This window comes from Wyeomyia smithii, chromosome 3 (assembly GCF_029784165.1).
Source record: "Wyeomyia smithii strain HCP4-BCI-WySm-NY-G18 chromosome 3, ASM2978416v1, whole genome shotgun sequence".
Taxonomy (NCBI): domain Eukaryota; kingdom Metazoa; phylum Arthropoda; class Insecta; order Diptera; family Culicidae; genus Wyeomyia; species Wyeomyia smithii.
This window is the reverse complement of record NC_073696.1, coordinates 1,002,055-1,022,723: the sequence shown is the minus strand read 5'-3', so window position 1 is coordinate 1,022,723 and position 20,669 is coordinate 1,002,055. Positions and strand designations below refer to the sequence as shown.

The 20,669-nt window shown below is 39.6% G+C and overlaps 1 protein-coding gene and 1 pseudogene across 1 annotated transcript; one reads left to right on the top strand and one right to left on the bottom strand.

Moving 5' to 3' along the window:
• Positions 1-4,545: 4,545 nt before the first annotated feature.
• LOC129733012 (odorant receptor Or2-like) lies at positions 4,546-6,813 on the bottom strand (annotated as a pseudogene).
• A 3,304-nt stretch (positions 6,814-10,117) lies between these two features.
• Positions 10,118-11,560, top strand: LOC129733011 (odorant receptor Or2-like). Its single transcript, XM_055694546.1, has 5 exons — positions 10,118-10,348; positions 10,403-10,486; positions 10,546-11,046; positions 11,118-11,327; positions 11,395-11,560. Exons 1-5 carry the CDS (start codon positions 10,118-10,120, stop codon positions 11,494-11,496), a joined length of 1,128 nt encoding a protein of 375 aa, XP_055550521.1. The 3' UTR covers positions 11,497-11,560.
• Positions 11,561-20,669: the final 9,109 nt, after the last annotated feature.

Below are 20,669 nucleotides of genomic sequence, written 5' to 3'. Positions count from 1 at the left end.
ATTAATTTTGTAGAGTTAAATGAAAATAATCAAAAAATTAGTTTTACTTCATCTGTAGTCCGATAAAGGTCTTTTCTGTTAAGCGGTTTGGCGTAATTTTTTCTATCCAGAGTTTCCCCATTCGTTGGGAATCGTCCGGAAAGAAACAGTGGTCCTTCGAACCGGATCCGTTAGGATAACATGGACCGGTACTTACACTCTGGAGTTTGGTCTAAACTGCAATTTTTGATTCAATACACTCGCATTAAACGAGGTATAGGTGCCATTGCAGTTAGTCTAATAACGCTCGATTTGGTGGGACTCGGTAAATCATCTGAGCCATTGGACAATATCACTGAATGCAAAGGACACTTAATTGCCAGTTTCGATTCCTGCGGATGATTTTTTCGGCCAGGTGGAATATACACAGTGCTTGTATGGAAAAAAAATTCATCATCGAATTTCAAAAATCGACCATGCAAATTTTGTTCATTGCCCCTAAAAAAAATATCTGTGCAAAATTTCAGCTCAATCGGACATGATTTAGAGATGCCTTAAAGCGATCAAAGTTGTGATTTTTCGACCCTCGAAAATCCACCAAGGGGCAAGTACATGAAATTGGGAAAATCGAAACTTTTTTTGATGCCAAATGACTCAAAAATGCATAAAACGCCGAGATCTGCTTTGATCTCGAAATCATGTTAGGGGCGGCGTACAACAGCTTCTGACTCGGAGCGGGCGGCTGAATTACGAAACGCGGTGCCTCGCCAGCTATATCTTAAACGGCAGAGCCGTTGCAAGACTAGGTATCGCAGCCCTAGTAACCCAGATACTGGGAATGTAAGGACTCTAATCGAACCGGCACATGCAGATATCTAGGCTAGAGAGCTGCAGAAGGTGAATGTGGAGGTTACTGTCATACAGGAGGTAAGGTGGCCGAAAACGGGAGAACGCGAATTCCGGGTAGTAGATCCTATTACGGGCACTTCATTTAAGTACCACATCTACTACGGTGGCGGCGAGAAAGCAGAAAGGGGAGTTGGTTTATGAAGACCGATCAGTGATCGTGTATGCGTGTTGAAAATTAAGGGCAAATTTCTCAACTACAGCCTGATAAATGTGTACGCACCGACCAACGATAAACCCGATGAAGAAAAGGAGGAGTTTTATGAGCTCCTGGAAAATATGCATATTGAGTGCACAGAACACGACATCAAGATCGTCATCGGGGAAGCAAATGCGCAGGTCTGGCAGGAAAATTTCTTCCGTGATTGCACAGTGTTTCATTTTGCTGATTTCGTGCGAAAAGTAAAAGCGTCTTCAAATTCGATTTGAGTGATATACTTTATTCGGAAAAGTTTTTATGTTTTTTATTGTGCTTCTTTTAAAATGTACGATTAAGTGATTAATTCACCTGGAAGTGATATAGAAAATTTATTTTTTCAGGACAGTGAGATAGACAGCTAGTGTCTTCAGAAAAGTTGTGGCAAATAGTTTCACTAGCAACTTTGTCTAAAGTGTCGGTTTTCTATCTCTTATGTTAAAAAAGATAATCAATGTTTTATATGCAAAGTTCACCCAAATCATAATTTTAAATATAACTTTTTTCCTGAATTTTCTACATATGTTATACCTTCTGCAAAATTATTAACCAAATAGAAATACACCTTTTTGCTGAACATTTGATCTAGCTATGGTTCAAAATAAAAAAGTTACTCAACCTTTAACGGTTTTTCAAGGGTTAGTTTAACTTCAAATTATTCAGCCGTACGCAAAAATACGCAGATAACTTAATGATTTTCTGAAAGCATGTCTATTCTACTTCCAAAATAATATAAAATCATTTGTCTAATAGAGTCTTTTCGATTGTTTCAATGAAAAAAATCTTTTGCATGAAAATTCTGACTTTATCAAATAACTTTGTTATTTCTAAATATAGCGTTTTACAATATTCAGCAAAAATATAAATCCAGTAAAATCGCGTAATTTTCTAGAAGGTCATAAAAATATAAAAAATCATGGGAAAGAGTTATAATGAAAAAATATGAATTTTTAGTCACAGTTGACTGTCGTCTTTACTGTCTTCTTCATCGATTGTTTTAAATTTCGTTGTAGAGTTTATGAAGCTTACGGAATTCTTTTGAGCGGCTTTTTTATAAATAAACTGTTGATAATTATTAAAATATTCACGGTTAAGTCGCGAGAGTAATAAGACAAACAAAGTTTAAATAACTCGAAAAAATTAGAAAAGAATTTCGAGCGTCTTAGCAGAATCGCTTCACATCATTAAGAAGAGAAGGATATTATAATATTGAAGCTTTCGGCTGCTACTGTGTAGACACAGCCCGTTTATCAACACAATTGTATCCTTGGTACTATCTACCGTCACTTTAGATGATGTCATGCGTTGAACTTTGACCATATTTCTGTTTGGTTAATAATTTTGCAGAAGGTATAAAATATGTAGAAAATCCAGGAAAAAAGTTTTATTTGAAATTATGATTTGGGTGAACTTTGCATATAAAACATTGATTATCTTTTTTAACATAAGAGATAGAAAACCGACACTTTAGACAAAGTTGCTAGTGAAACTATTTGCCACAACTTTTCTGAAGACACTAGCTGTCTATCTCACTGTCCTGAAAAAATAAATTTTCTATATCACTTCCAGGTGAATTAATCACTAAATCGTACATTTTAAAAGAAGCACAATAAAAAACATAAAAACTTTTCCGAATAAAGTATATCACTCAAATCGAATTTGAAGACGCTTTTACTTTTCGCACGAAATCAGCAAAATGAAACACTGTGGATTGGTAGATAAAGCCTTCGCTCTACTACGAACGACAACGGCCTGAGGCTTGCCAATTTCGCTGCAGCCAGAGGTATGGCTATCTGTAGGACTTATTTTGCACGCTGAAATATACGTTAGCACACCTGGAGGCACCCTAATGAAGAGGCCTGCTCTTAGATCGACCATGTTCTGATTGATGGTTGACACTTTTCAGATGTTACAGACGTGAGGTCGTTTAGAGGACCAAACGTCGACTCGGATCATTATCTCGTGGTATCCAAGATTCGCACCCGGTTGTCCAACGTGTTAAAATCCAGGACGACAAGGAGGGTATCCAGCGGCTATCAACTATATCAAGTTGGAGGTAGCCTGAATGAACAGTAGAGGCACATTTACTGTACAATCAGCTCCACAGCGGGAAAAGTATTGGGAACATAACCAGGATTCCGAAATTGTGGAATTCAAGGAGAATATAAAAGATCCTATAATTGAAACAATTCAGACTTAGTGTTAGTGTATTATGAGTTGTGCGAGTTTTGAACAAAAACGAGGATATGCCAATGTATTTTCTAACTAAAATGCCAACAGTTCCTAGAAGTACGTTTCTTGACTCACGATTACTGTAGTACTCAGATGTGGAGAACTCACTTTTTATACGTAATTTGAAGATATGTGGTCGTCCTCAAAAGAACGGTTGGGTTTGATATTCACAAAACTGGAGGCATGCCTGCATGTCGACTGTGCAGAAGGGAGATCCAACCCCGCTTCCATTGTCAATATTGTTGTCCGCTGCTGCTATTATCAGCTACCAAAAAAACCTTTTTTCCCACCATTCACTAGTAAAATAGTTGGTTTGAGCAGAAACAGGTTTTATATAGCCCAAGAGTGCATTACTGGTAAACTAGGTATAATATTCTGTCGACCGTGTTAGGCGACCAATCAGAGGTCAAAATCGGCTTTTCAACAAAGCTTTGGGGCCGTTCCTAAACCACGTGGTCATATAGAGCGGGACGGGGGGGTTTGTCAAAAGACCACGAAAGACCACGCACGGTGGTAGGGGGGGGGTTAACGAAATGTCCACGTGGTCTTTTTTCCTGACTTATAACTTACTGTTGCCACCAAGTCAAGAGCAAAAGCTTTTGTATTTCAGAAATATAAAATATACTGAATGTTTAATAATCAAAAATTTAAAAAAATCAAGCGAATTTTTGGCACTTGACAAATGAAAAGACCACGTGGTTAAAGTCGCAAGGGGGGGTGGAAGGGTGGTCCAAAAGACCATGAAAGGCCACGGAGGTGGGGGGGGGGGGTACGGAGGGTATAAAAAGACATCAAAATATGACCACGTGGTTTAGGAACGGCCCCTTGACATTTTTCAATAGTGCAATAGTTCGAATAATCAAACTATAATTTCTGCATTTGGCCGAGTACATCGATGATTTTCCAACCGATTGCTGTAAGAACGGAGACAATCGGTTGCAAAATTACTGAGTTTCAAACATTTGGAAGTGGACAATTTTTGTGACGCTATCGATGTTTTCGGATTTGAATTTGTACCCCTATATATGTTGCCGTGAGACGTAATTCTATGTCAAATCGAAAATCCATGATCAAAGAATTTTGATCAAAAAATCATTAAGTTTGCTTCATGTTTTTCAGAATTAATTGATATTAAAGATCAGTGTAATATAAAGGGAACTGGAACAAAATATATGTATCTATTACCATTAAAATGTTTCAACAATAATTTTCAACAGTAAAAATAACATAATCTAAAGTAGATTGGGATACTGAAAAAAAAAACTTTTGTAAACTTGTCTTAACAGTGAGAAATACGAATAGGAAGCATTAAGCAACGATTGAAACATTTCCAACGTCATCGGATAAACGTTACCCAGTGTAATCTAAAGATGAAAAAACTTCAATACGTTGTTTAGCAGATAAAAACGAAGCGCTTTACCTCCAACGGACGCTAGGCTCTGAAGATGTTCAAAAGCAGCTTTTTTTTAACCAAATCATCAACCTCAATCCATGGTCCATTATAAACTGCTTCGACAATGGCCATACTTTCTTCGCGAACTTCATTGGCATGCCAATAGAATGCAAAAATCTGAGAAATTATCATAAAGATGTACGCAACAACTATTACCGTCTGAGCCTGATCCTCAATCTGAAATGTATGGTCCTTTTTAAATGATATTTTTTTGGCAATTTTAAACACAGTACTATATTTATCAGAAACAGCAAAGCACAAAGTAGGATTCCAAACGATATGAACTCCACCAAACAAATGTGAGCAATCAACAAATCAATATTTTTTACATAACCTCTGATCCGCAAATGATCTTCGATGAGTTTGTTGACGACAGTAGGGTAAACAGGTATAATACGCCCCCCCTAAGGAACATCGTCAATATTGTAGCTATGTTTATCACAAACAACAAATTGTTTATGCAGTTGGATACACTATTTAGTTGGTAATGCACTGCTATTACTTTGTTTGGTAATTACTGTTACACAAAAACGCCATAATTTTATTAAAAAAATTGACTAAATTGCAAGCTTTACAATCTATCGGGGCAAAACGCCCCAGATGCAGTATAATATGCCCCATGCAGTAGCTTCATATGCCAGCTCAGCATGCGAAGTGAAACAGTGCTTGAAGTCTCAGAAGCAAACGCTAAAGCAATGAACAAATCAGCCGGGCTAGCGGTGGGGCATATTGCCCGCGAGCTGTAGTGTAGCAGAAAGCATTGAATACTCAAGCAAATTATAAAAATTTAATCATTTCTTCACTAGATACAGCTGCTTAGAGGTTCATTTGAGATATATAAGTACAAAAACCAGGTAATAAACTTTATACATTAGAAAAAAAAACGTTACGGAAACGCTGCAAGAAATTAGATCTGAAGCAGCTCAAATCGAAATCGATTTTTGTTTATTTTTTGCTGCTAGTGACCATCATCAATTTTGCACAGAAGGTTGGTCCTATGACCCGCTACGGATTCCCAATAGTCTCATTTCTTATTTTTTGTGTGTTTCCGAATAAATGGACTGGGGCGTTTTATACATATTTACCCTATCATGACTTCCGTTATTTTTTCCACTCGTGTTAGACGTAAATGTTACCAGTTGCCTTTGTAGCGCTTCAATCTGAATCAATCCGAACAAGGTAATCGTCGAAAAAAGCTCGTAAAAGGTATGAATGATGTACAAAATTTCATACTGAGGCGAATCGAGTACGTTTACAGCGGGTATTTACATGCCGTAGGGTAATTTACGACCAGCCGCAAACAATGGATACACCACATAACATGTACTGATCAGAGCACCCAACGCTGGGTTTCCGAATGACAATATCCTGGCACGACGGGTTAAGCAGCGAACTACACGCCGCACCACCTGGTCATTAGTAGCCTGAAATATGAGAAAATTTTACACCAAATCTGTTGTTCTAAAAAGTTTGTGTTCTCCAACCTGAATTCGCTCGAACACTGAAGCGATATTCTCCAGAGACTGCTCATATACATTGCGATTGTTCACTATAATCATCGTTCTCAACTGGTGTTTTCATATGAACCCAAAAAAAAAAAGAAAATTGCAATAATCAACTAATAAACTTGGCGAAACAACTCACAACCGCAATGAACCATAACACAGCGAAGAAGGCGTTGATAATCACCTCCTCGATGTTGCCCCACGCTCGGTACAGATCGGCAAACATGAACACATTCATCAAGACTACTGGGATGATACTGAGGTAGCACATTCTGTACTGCTTCAAGATGAAGGACCAAAAGCGCTCGGACAGTTCAGAATATCCATGTGATTTGGCTTGCTTGGAGCTTACTAGTGCTTGTTGTTTCTAAAATTGTATACACTTTAATTCTCTTCGGCTTACGAAATAATAAACGAAGTAGGCGCATGCTGGAAGTACATGAAATATTTTAAAGAACGATAACTGAGACCAGCGACAATTGTACTGCACGTGGCGCAATTATCTCGTTTTGTTTGTCATGACGAACTGAGGAAATGGACATTTTACTGGTGCTGCCAAGTCCAAACAGAAGAGAAAGGAATATTTTCGCAAAAAGAGAACTTCTCAAATTGATTATTTTGTTCATGAAACTACATAAATTTTAAATGATTTTCAGAGTAGAAATTATATGAAACTACAAGTCATGCTACATTTTCTTTTGCATGTGTAACAGAAGTTTTTTAAAACAGTCATTGGAAGAACATATCGAATCCAGAAACATAGACACAGTTTTTTTTCTCGATCAGTAAAAAAGTTAGCTATTTTTATCACAAACAAAAACAAAATTCAAAAAGAATTAATCCTAAGCTTCCCATCTCTGTCATCCCACGCCACATTCATTCCGACTGAATGGCGCCAGCAAGGGCTCACTCTGTCGAATTTTGCAGAACATCATCGCCCACACCGCAACGACAACATCCCACGCAAACCTATTCTAATCGATTCAACCACAGATTTTCACCACTTCCGACGACCGGTTCCCCTCGGGCTCCGGAAGCCGCGAAAAATTCACATGTGCAATGTCAGGGCACGTTAATAAAATATTCACTACATACAGTATCAAACATGGCCCACTGTTTTGCACCAGGTGGACAAGGGGAAGCCCAGTATTGACAGCAGTGCAGATCATAGCAGCTCAATTAGCTGTCACACCGTGTGTCGATATGTGATTTTAAAATTGCATGGCAACAATTGTTTGCACACGATAAACTCCCGTGGCGTTTAGAAAATGCTGACGTGTTCCATTTTTAGCATCAAGTTTTCATTGATTTAACCGTTGTAGGTAGAGCGAAGGAGATGAACATTTCACCACTAGCGCCACAATAATGGAATTGTTGTGCACATTTTAATCAATATTTTATCCGGTTAAAGCTCCTACTACAGACCAGAATCGATTGAGAAATTTGAGGTTGAATTTCAAGTAAATAACACGGGCTGCGAGAAATGAAGGCAAATTATAGAAAAATGTTTACGAGGAAACTCATCTAAGTCTCTGAAAAAACGGTAATCTTCCAGTATTTCCGGTTTGAGCTTTTAGAGCGCACCTGTGTTGATCTGTGTTATTCTCTGTAGGGGGTAAAATAATTAAAACTACAATGAAAGCTAGCTAGGATTGTTTACAGATAGAAATACCGTTATTCTTCTTGCTGTGGAAAATTGTACCTTCTCTATAGTGGTTTGATAATGTTCAAGTGGTGGCTCCCTTTTGCTCGACAATCGAGGTAGTTCAACTTCAACCAATATGGCAACATCGAAATCGTGTAAATCGTGTACGTAAAACAAACAGATTCCGAAATATACTGTTCGATACTACCTTGCATCCTAATTGATGTAATAAATGTGCCACATATGGCCCAACAAATTTGTGTTTCACCTTTATTCCAGTGGCTTAAGTTAATTTCGACAGAAAATGCCAAACTGACCCAACCTTCACTTCTGCTGCCTTAGCGAGACGCCCGATAGTCGATGAGTCTTACATTATCTGGATTTAGCTGCGCTCTCCAGTCAACGACCGTTGTTACAGCTACAATGTTTGTGCAATGCAGCGGAAAATGTACTTTCTCTACGCATCGGGCAGAGCGTCTCTGTGCTGGCTGCGTTGCTCGGCTTCTTCAAACATAAACTCATTCCGAAAGGATGAACACAGCTAGGCGAATTGGAACGTCTCCAAAGCTCTCGGATAAACACCGGCCACGAGCACTATCGGAAAGGAGGCCAACAAGAGTTGCTCACCCTGGCAATAATAAATGTTTACTCTACTTAATTGTGTTTCTGCCTAATTGAATCATCCTGTCTGCCAGCGTCCTGGAGGGCGATTTTGCCAAGCGTTCAAGTAAAAATCTAACCTAAGGTTTACTTGGCTGTTTACTTACGAAACGAAATGCTTACAATGTTGTTAAATGTGTTAGAATGCTTCCGTTTGCGTTAAACGATGTTAAGTGGAGAGCAATTATTTATGCCGTTATGGAAAACATGTGTTCCATTCAAAGGACATATGACAAGTTTTTATCAGTTGTTAGTAGTGACAATTGATAACCAAGCGTCTCCATTGCTTTTACAAAGCACCCAAATTATGGACACAATTTCTACTAACAATGGAGTGACTTCAGATTAGAGAAGCTTATAGCCCGGATACGACTCGATTGGTTGGCAGCCATAAAATAAATCCGGTTTCGGTCAATTATCCGGAAAGGATTACGCCACGAAGTATTTACCTTTCCTCATCATCAGCGATAATTTGGTATATTCTCGTTTTACCCACTTTTATCGGACTTTGCTGCCAGTAATAAATGGACGGGAATAAAATAAAAAACAAAATTCCTTATTCATCTGTACAGACAGCATAATGAACCATCGTGTACAGCAAGGTGTATAAACGGCGATGATAGTAAAGTAAAAAAAATATAAATCTGAGGGCATTTTTAACGATGCAAAAACGAATAATAAACGTGCAAAACCTCTGGTTAAGAATTCCCCTAATTGGCAGTTGGGAAACAACCATGGCTTTAATCATTGTTCCCGAAAAAAGAATAGGATATTGTTACTGAAAAAAGTTGCTCATTATAAGTTAGTACTTAATTCGAAGTGTTTATGGTATTCACCGCAGTCGTAGTCAAGTTATTACGATGCTGCACAATTTTTGTTCGGGGTTTTTTCTTTTCCGTTTCCTCTTGATGTGGTGGAAAGTTTTTTTTTGTTGTTGTGAGATCCCGCAGGGAAAAAAAGGTGCAGTTGTACTAATGAACCTGGAAGCAGTTTCTTTTTCCCCTACGGAGCGCGCTTCATCAACCGGAGTAATTATTTGCTAGCTTTTTCTGCGGTTCATGCTTGTTTTTTCTTTTGTTTCCAAAGGGCTCTTTTCGTTGCGTTGAACAACGGAAAGTTTTTAAAGCTCTCGTAAACAAAGTTTAATTAGATTTTTTACTAATCATATTCATAATAATAAAAAGCTAATTTGAGAAAATAAAAAAATCGGAAGGCCCTTCATGCTGTCATTTGAAACAATATTTGAATTGCTAGGCTGTTTTTTTTTCCTCTGATATAAAATTTATAATGTCCTGCCCCAGTAAGTACACTTCACTTTCCTACGTTTAAGATTTCAAATTAAATCTCACGCCTCGTTCGTTGTTTTAATGTTTAATTAAGTTAAACCCATCCAACGCCGCAGCACAAGCACAGTTGTTGACTTTTCCAGCAAACGTATCATTACCGAAGGTGATGATTTTCGATCCGTTCTGACATAACTCCTTTCGAATTTAATGACTCAATCTGGTGGACGTCAGTGCACTCGTACGGTAACAGTCAGCATGGATGCGTCTGCAGTTCCGTCTCCGTTGGATTGTCCGATAGTGTCGATTAATGTACGCGTGTGGCGCTTCTGGTCGTTCATCTTGCGGCACAACTTCATGCGCTACATCAGCGTCATCCCAGTAGGCGTGATGACAGCGTTTATGTTTACCGATCTTTACCGCGCGTGGGGCAACATTGACGAGGTGATCATCAACGCCTTCTTCGCTGTGCTGTGGTTTAACGCTTTGGTAAGTTTTTCTAGCGTAATTTTTCACTTTTAATCGTAGAATTTTCTTATTCAGATCCGGGGAATGATGTTGATTCACAGCCGCGAAACGTATGAAGGCTTCTTGGGACGAATTGCCGTTGTTTACAAAGAAATTGAAGTTGGATAACCTCCTAACAGTGTGTTTTGTAAAGCAATACAGTGGGTTTGATTTTCCAGGCTTTAAAAGATGAGACGATCCAGGACTTGGCTAAGAAGCTTACGACGACAGCACGCAAAATATCTTTTGCCAACCTAGCCTTGGGAGCGTTTATAAGTGCTGGTTACGTAGTGTATCCGCTGTTCGCTGAAGGACGACGACTGCCGTATGGAATGTATCTTCCTGGGTTTGATCATTTCCAATCACCACAATATGAGTTGCTGTACCTGGCTCAAGTAATCCTAACGTTTCCCGGTTGTTGTATGTACATCCCGTATACCAGCTTTTTTGTGACCTGTTCACTGTTTGGCCAGCTGCAAATTAAGATAGTTCAACATCAGTTGCGAGAGTTGCAGACGGATAAGGCGAAGATCGAAAGCAGACTGGTTTCTATCATCAAACGACACCAACAAGTTATCATTTATGTTCGAGAATTAAACTCATTGGTAACGTACATATGCATGATGGAGTTGGTTTCATTTGGAACGATGCTGTGTGCCTTGCTGTTCTTGTTGGTTATAGTGAGCAGAAAACTTTCCCCGGTTTTACTTTTGTGTTTGTGAGGAATAATTTTCGCATTTTCCTCTTTCAGATCGACAACTTTGCACAGGTCGCTATCGTTATGTCGTACATTTTTATGTTAATTTCCCAGATCATGGCCTTCTACTGGTATGGAAACGAGATCCGAGAGGAGAGCATGGCCATCGCCCTGGCCGCCTACAGTGGACCGTGGCTTGAGCTGGACACGAAAATAAGGAAAATAGTTCTGCTGATTATTCTCCGCGCTCAGCGACCTTTGCAGGCAATAATTCGGGCTCGTGCTGGTGTAAATCTATTTTTCATTCGTTCCTCGTTTCGTTCCGTTGCAGATTACCGTTGGAAACGTGTATCCGATGACGCTGGAAATGTTCCAATCCCTGCTGAATGCGTCCTATTCGTATTTCACTCTGCTGAAACGGGTTTATAGCTGAACGCATCCGCACGTGACGTTGAACTTCAGTAACGGGCGATTCGAAGGAAAATTTAACGTGATTATTTTTTTCCTGCCTATTGAAACATACCTAGCAAATTACATTTTTTCAACGTGATTTCTGTCACATAAGTTATTGATTGATTGTTGTAAGTAACTTCATCATAGATTAGATATTGCACAGATTTTGAACCACCAATAAACAGATTTTCACAATCTCGCGATATTGATTTATTTTGGTGTTAACAATTGGTGATGTTTACGTCTGAGCTTGCTCGGAAGATAATAGTATTGGCAAGAGACAATTTTCAGAAACCATGTAAATGCAGTGGCTGGTTGGTGTCACAACTCTGATGATGGCGTCTGGGTCAAGATGGACCTTGTTGATTATTACCATTGTCCATTGGATCGGTGCGATGTTGTTGTTGCGAAGGATTACAAGTTGGCATTCTTACAGTTAAATAGTTGGATTGCACGATTTGGTACAAGGTTGCAACGTTGACAAGTACTCTAGGTACAGATATTTTTCCAGGAGCAGATTCTGGCTCAAGTGCTATTGATGGAGTCGGTTCGGTGGAGTTTCGAAGAGATCGAAATCTAAAATACTTTTGAGGCAGGATCCCGTTAGAAAGTGCCCCAGAGTTAGCGGTTTGAAGCCAGTTGGATCGTTACTAAGTAAGACAATATAAGGTGCGTGACGATATTTTGCAGTAACGAAATGAAAAAATCACAGGAGGGTTGTGTGCAAAGCCACGACCGCAAGGTGGAAGTAGAATACTTTTACGAAAAGGATAACCCGGCTGCTCGCGTGTCAGTCATTTTTTTTAATAAATAAATGTTGACTAATCAGATCAATCGAATTTTGCGCTTCAACAAGGATTGACCATTTTCAATATAATAGTAAGTTGCTGGTCATGATTGGGGCTTGACAATTTTTAAATTTTGGCTATGCGAAAAATTAATTTTTCATGCAGATAATGAAAATTTTCGGATGTCTTGCTCATGACTGAAGGAAAAGAGAATTCAGTACGTTCAAAGACACGGAGATAAAGTAAAATTTATAACTATTACAAATTTAAAAATGTAAATTAACTCATGAGAAAATATTGACTCTTCAATCATCAGCTTTTTTTCATCCTGAAAAGGACAATTCGTTGTTCAATTCAATATCGGATAAGTTACCGATCACATCTTGGCGTTATCACTGACAGCGCGAATTGAGTATTTCTTGTGATAAAATAAACAGTGAAAAGCTGATTTAACACTCAAAACTAGACGGCTCACGTGTTGTCAAAATGAGTCAACTTTCCATTGAATGCATTTACTAGTGCCCGCTATCGCACGGAGACTGCATTTTACTAAAGTGCCTCACTGCATCAGCTGCTATCGATGCTGATACCCGCTGCAACTGCTACGCTATCCGTAGCCATGCCACAGTTGTGGCCGCTATACGCTACCATTGGTATCCGCTGTCCCTGCATCACCCAGACAACCAATTTACGCGTATAATGCAAACAGTCACCGCATTGTACGTGAATTAATACGTGATAGTTTCGTCGCACAAGATGCTACTAATGTTGCTTATACGCGCAAAAGTGGAGGCGATATGCGTGCATTTCCAAAATATCAAAAAACATTTACGATGAAAAAAGTTCATATATGCGACTTTAACTGTTAAAGCTTGATAACTTATACGAGCTGATTCATTAGTCAATGCCACTCTACGATTTCATATTTGCGATTTGAAATGAAACTATGAGCGATATATGAATATACACTACGGGTTCTTTTATTACTTAATGCGACTTCACAAGTCAACATAAGCAAATTATTTCAGATGTTCGCCATGCATTCCTTCGTATTTTTTTATTATAGCATGCGATTAAATCATCTTCAAATAAAAAAAATACAGCGAACAAAGTGGCAATTATTTTGCATTATTTATCCCTTGCTATTCATATTACAAGGAATAGCAAATTACAAATGTCAGTGTTTAGTTTTTACCATTCTTTTTTTTTTCCTTTGGGCACACGCTGTAATATTTGGGTATCTATCCGGACTCGAACCATGGACTCTTAGATTGTCAAGCATCATACTTTCCTCTCCTCCGTGGACTCGCTGTCGGAAATCTCTGAGTTTTGGTAATAACTTTCTAGTTTCATCGTATAAATGACCAAAAGACATCGTAAAGCATGAATCTAATAAGATCTCGTATTGCGAGTTACTTTGTAAATTTCTGCGGGAACGTTCGTTGTTTACATTTCGGTTGAATTGTCATGGCCGCTCGGTGAGCTGTGTCATTTGTTTAAACAAAATTGAGTGATTTTACCGCCTTCAACAACAATTAAAGGCAAGTTTCCAACAAAGATATTATGCTAAGTAGTGCATCATTGATCCGAGTTGTCCGTATATGTTTTCTGTGGCTAATTTTTTGAAGTGCAGCAGCGGCGGGAAGTGACTAAATTTATACATATGTGATACGCTGAAATGCGGATGGTTTTCGATTTTCGCGCACATCCCGTCAGTGTGTGGATTTACTGCGAGTTTAACCAAGCATTAGAAAAGTTAATTGGTTTTTGAATCCGGGTTTATTACCTATTTGTCGCAAAGATTCCGCAAAACAACGCTATATGCGATGAAACATTCACATTGGTCATACAAGCTAATGATCTATCATAACATCTTGTGCGATGTAAGCTGTGCAAACATTAGCGGCATCTAGTTATCATAAATTCAGTCGTTTACGGTGTTACAAAATGATGTCTTTTGCGACTAAACATGAGACTTTTGGTTTTCGCGTATATTCATCACTTTGCGGAATTAATAAAAGTTTAAATACACATTATATGAGTTTATCTGTATTGCTGTGTGAGTATGTTACACTCATCGCAAGAAGTTCGCAACACAAAACCATATGCGATAAAACCCTTGGTTGCTCATACAGCTATACGATAGTGATTTACCATAGAACTTTATACGAGGTAACCCGTGCAAACATATGCGGTTTTTAGTTATCTAGGCTTGTTTTCATGAGTTTAGTCATTAACGGTGATGCAAAATGATAGCTTTTGCGACTAAATTTATATGCAATACGACGTGATACTGGAGATTTTTGCTTTATACGTATAATAATCACTTTGTGAGTTTACTACAAGTTTGGACAGGCATGATATGAGGTTATGTGTATTACTATGCGAGAATGTTACACTCATCGCAAGAAGTTCGCAAAATAACACCATAAGCGATTAAACACATACGTTGTTCATACAACAATACGATACTGATGTGCCTTAGAACTTTCTACGAGGTAATCCGTACAATCTTATGCGACTACTGGTTGTCTGGGCAGCTAACCCAGCTGCTATCGATGCTGAGATCCGCTGCACCTAGTGCGCTATCCATTGCTATGCCACAGCTGTGGCCGCTATCCGCTATCGCTGGTATCCACTGCACTGCTACTGCTGCTGCTGAGGGGGGCCTGCTGTTGTCGTTATCTAGAACTATTATGAGCGGCTTCGGCTGAAACAGGCTCTTATATAGGCCAAATAGCATATTTCAAATTGCAAGGTATATGATTCTGTCGACCGTGCTTGGGAAACAATCATATAACGACCAATCAGAGGTCGAATATTTCGTTTTGACAAGGCTTGACTATTTTCAACAGTACAATAGTTTGAATAATAAAATTACAATTATCTTCATTTGGTAAGAATCTTAGAAGATTTTCCAATCTATTGCTGCAAGAACGAAGGAAATCCATTGAGTACTAACCGATTTATTAGCATTTGAAATTGGACATATTTTTCACTTTTTTCGGTTTTAGATTTTCATTTCACATCCCTATGTAGCCGAACTTCCTGAGAGAAGTATTCTACTTCAAAAAATTAACCCGATTGGTCATAGCTTTTATCGGCGGCGGCGGCGCGTATCAGCGTGACACTAATTACCCCATATGAAATATTGCTCATGATCGGAATTTTTTTTTCAATTCAACGTTCATAAATAAAAATGTTTGAGTCAGAGTTGGCAGGATGTCAAAAATAGAAATTACAGTGGTAAAAAATCAAGTGAACAAACTATTAAACAACCAGAAAATAATAAAACAAGCAGAGAAAGTAAAAACAAATGTAAATAAAAAAATCATCAACGAGCCCACAGTAAAAATCACAAGGAAGGAATACTGTTCTCAAAGACGTTCAGTTTAGAAAAAAAGATAGATAGTTTTTTGTGATGTCATTTCCATGAAAATCGCGCAAAAATATGACGGGTCGAAAGCAGCCCATTCCGACCGAAAAGACCGCAAATATTACCATGGTATTGGAAAATAGCTGAACGTGTTCATTTCGATGCCTTAACGCTCAGGCAACAAAGTAACGAGAAATCAGTAAAGAATATAGTCGTGTTCGAAAATGTTCTTTTTGATAATTATGATTGGTATGAAATTCATTGGGAACTTTGGCGAAAAGTTTATAATGTTGAAAAAAAAACTATCTTTAAAAAACTTCTGTTTCAGCGCAAAATGATCAAATATTTAATTTGCGCAAAATTTTTAGTGAACTTCCGCATATTCATCTCCAAAAAAAAGATTATGACATTGATATTAGGGTTTGCAATTCCGGGAACGATTTCACGGAAAAAATCTATTTTCGGGATTCCCGGGAACAGAAATATTGATTTTGACGTAGAACTTCGTTTTTGTTTAGCATAGGGATGTAAATAAAAACTATTAACGAAAAGGGAACGAAAAATGTCCCTTTTAAATGCCGATTTCTTTGATTCTTGCAGCAATTGATTGGAAAATTGTACACGCACCCACCCAAATGTAGAAAAGTGTTGATTGATTATGCGAGCTATTGTACTATTGAAAATTTTCAAGCCTTGTTGAAACGAAAATTACGTTCTCTGATTGGTCGCTTGCTGCCTTTCCCTAAAAAAAAGGTCGACAGAATAGTATAACTAGTTAGCCACGAATTGCGGTAGTAGCAGCAGCGGGTTACGCTAGTAAACAAATCACATTACGTATCTGAGCAACAGCGAGGTAGCACCAAACGTCTCGATATGCCAGTTAAGGGCTGCGGTATTCTTCCCGCGATAAAGTTTTACTTTATCTTGGCAACAACACATTCTGTGCTGAATCCAAGAAAACACAATTTGTCACGGCCGTCTTATTTAATGAATGCTTTTACGGATTTTGAACAGCAAAATGTCTTTCTCAAGGCAAATAAACAAGTAATTGAAGGTTAATATTTTTTTGGAAATAACAAGCATTCTGTGCGGGGTTCTACAGGACCTTACAGGACTAAATTGAAGTCGATTCAATCAATCAACATGAACAGAATTTCGTCGTCTCCCAGCTGCTCAGTTGCAACATGATTCAACACGCAACAGCGAGCCAACGAAATCGCTTGATGTTACAAACCGCAACACGATACGGGTTGAAATCGTTGCGTGTGTGTGTTTATTCGTTGTATACAAAAATCAAATGCGAATTGTGGAATAATTCGTCTAAAGAACATTAGAGAATGGTAAAACTGAACAGAAAAGCGTGGCCTGTTTCGTAGCAACCTTCGGCTATAAAAGAGTGTTTTTGGCAAAATCAGCTACATTCATTAGTCGGAAGGTAAGCTGGCTGGACCGTCCACAACGTTGACAGCAGTAGCAGCAGATATTAGCACTCAGCAGTAATAGCGGATTGCAGCGGGTTGCGCCTGTGGCTGCCTTTAAATCAAACAAATCACTTGGCCTGTGGTTGGTCACCATGTCTCAGGAGCAGAGCGGTTCTTCTCACTTCTCAGCGTGTGTCATCAGACTACCGTTATTGTCCCACTACTGAGGCAGCTTAAGGCAAATAAACAAATATTTGAAGGTTAATCATTTTTTGACAACTCAAGCAAGCAATCTGTGCTGGATACTAGCAATTTACTGAATGTGGAACAGCTTTTACAGCTCGTGTTTTCAGTGTCTTTATTCCCCCACTGTTGAGGCAGCACAAAGCAAGCGTTTGGAGACTTTATGACTCAATAATAAAACACAACAATGCATTTGTTAATAGTGTGCGTAGTTCTACGTCAGTTATGCGGTCGTGTCTTGGATGCAACTTCCTACTTTTTATTCCATTCCCGGATCCATTCCCGAAATCAATTCCCGGGAATATTTTTTTCCAATGTATGCCTGAAGGGCACTGGGTACTGAAATGCCACTACTACAGTCTTACTGATTGTCTTTTGTGGCTGGCCCCGATTGCTGTGCACAGGTTACGGATTGCTTGTACTCATTGATGGAGTAGAACTGTTTTGTTGTAAACCTGTACCCTAACTAGGTACAACATAGTTGATGAAACTAATGACCTGCTTGGGATTAGAGCTCCATACTTGGTATGGAGTTAAAAGGTAACTTCCTAAGAAGTTGTACCTAGAGGAAGCAAGAGCTCCACAAGAGCAAAGCAAATGCTCTGAACTCTCTGGTTCAGATTTGCAGAATCGGCAGGTGTCGTTCAACACTACACCGATTTTCTTTAAATGATAAAAAGCGGGACAGTATCCGGTAAGGAGTTCCGTGATTATCCGTAGTTCATTACGATTTAGACTAAGTAACTTTCTGGCGGTTCCGGGGTTCGGATAGATTAACTTTTTAGCTTGTCTACAACCCTGTACCTGTTGCCATTAGGATGCTATTTCTAGCCTTTCCCAAGTTAGTAGTTCGCTTTTGATAGCGGAATTGGATGTACCCAGAAACGGCTCGGGGCCGATAAACCGCTGAGCTGATCCCTGTCTTGCTAGGTAGTCAGCTTGTTCATAACCCTCGACTCCGCAATGTCCGGGCACCCAAAACAGAAAAACTGAGTTCTGCCGGGAGAGTTCCCGTAGAGTTTCAATGCATTCCCAAACAAGTTTGAAAGCGCATTTGACGGACTTAAGTGCTAGTAGTGCTGCTTGACTGTCCGAGAATATACCGATTTTCGCATGTCTGTAGTTCTGCCTTGTAGTTTTTGCGCAGATGTATATGGCATATATCTCTGCTTGAAAAACGGTGGGCCATTTGCCCAGGGAAAATGTTTCCCTGATACCGGGTCCGTATATACCGGATCCCGTTAGGCATCCCATTTTCAAGCCATGCGTATAAAAACTGACGATGCCAGGTGGAAGATTAGGCCTTCCATTGTTCCACATAGAGCGATTTGTTTCCATCACTCTATACGGAATATCCATGTTCACATGAATTCCTTTTTCACATGAAGATGTAGAGGCAGTAGGCAGAGCATTGCTTCCATGGCAGCAGTTGGAGTTGTTCGCATAGCGCTAGTAACCGAAAGACATGCAAGTCTTTGAACTTTTTTGAGTTTAGCTTGCGCAGTCTTTTCGTTCACCTTAGGCCACCACACAAGGGCAGCATAGGTGATTCTTGGTCGGGCAATGGTCTTGTAAGACCAGAGTGCCAAGTCTGGTTTCAGTCCCCAGGTCTTACCGAACAAAGTTCTGCAGGCCCAGATCGCCGAGATCGATTTCTTAGCGGCATGATCCAGTTGTGCAGACCAATTCAGTTTCTTATCCAGAATAATTCCGAGGTATTTGACTTCATTGCTGAAGCCCAGTCTAACTCCATTCAGTATTGGAGGAGTGATGGAGATCTTCCTTCGTCTATTGAATGGAATTAGGACGATTTTTAAGGGGTTTATGTTTAGACCCTCCTGTAGACACCATAACGTGGTGGCATCCAGAGCCGCTTGCATTCGGCTCGACAGAGTTACGTCATCTTTACCTCTGACGATGAGGACGATGTCATCAGCGTATCCAATGACCTCGTAACCAAGCTGTGAAAGCTTGTTGAGAAGTGCGTCGACAACTAGTGACCATAAAAAGGGCGAGAGAACTCCTCCTTGCGGGGTTACAGACGAATCTCCCAAGGTTGCTGTGATCACTCTGATAGAGAGCATTGCGTGTATCCAGCTCCTTGAAGTGTGGTCGATTCCCTCATTGGAGAGAGCCGTATTAATTAATGTAAAGGACGTGTTATCGAAGGCCCATTCAATATTAAGAAAGGCACAAAGCGCCGTCTCCTGATAACTCAGGGACTTTTCAATCAACGTCCTTAAGCTGTGAAAGGCAGTTTCTGTTGACTTGCCGCTTTGATATACATGTCGGCTCCTATTCAGCGGGGAGTCTTTAAGAAACTCATCACGGATTTATTTATCCATCAACTTGAGAAGTGATGAAGTCAGACTTATGGGTCTGAAAGTTTTAGGTGGGGTTTTGTCCTTTCTTCCAACTTTGAGGATAAACACTACCTTCAACTTCAGCCAGTTATCCGGAATATGGCGCAGGATAAAGCTGGCTCTGAAGAGGTTGATGAGTTCGGACGTGATAGCTGCGGCCGATTTTTGTAGAAAAATGGGTAGTATGCCGTCTGGACCTGGAGACTTCATAGGGTCGAGTGAGCTTAGAGCCCAGCCTATTGAAGCCTCCGTGAACAGTCGGCGGGCCAGCAGCATGGACACCCGAGACGCCATATGTCTCGAGTTGTTCCGCTGCGACCCATCACTGTTCTGTTCTTCAGTCTCTGTCGATCCGGGAAAGTGGGTGTTCATGAGAACCTCAACGTTTCCTTGGTAGTGACAGTGAGGTATCCATCCTCTTTCCTTACTTGTCCTAAACCATTAGTATGGTCTTTGTACATCGCCTTTTGGAGCCGCGTAGCTTCCGGCAGAGTTTGGATTCTTCCATAGAAACTAACTCTGGATTTCCGTTTAGCCTTGCGTAGCTCGGCGTTGGGACGCTCTGTAGTCGTCCCAGTTAGATGTAACTTTTGCCCTGTATAACAACCGCCTAGTTTCCCGACGAAGGTCACTGAGTTGATCATTCCACCAGGGTACGTCACGGCATACTGACCGCTGTGTTAGTGGACAGTTTGCATTAAAAGCATCCATTATTCTGTTTTGTAGATCATTTGCTGCCGAATTCAGGTCAACTGAATTTTGAATGTTGTTGTAACTGAAAGTTTGTGAATCGATCAGGTGTTCCTTAAAGGATTCCCAATTAGTATTCTTAGAATTTCTGAACAGCTCTCTTTGCAGAGGGTTAGCCTCTATATTAAAAACAATGTGTCTGTGGTCCGACAAACTAGGTTCATCGGAGACATACCAATTTTGAATCCTTTCATAAATAGAGGCGCTACACA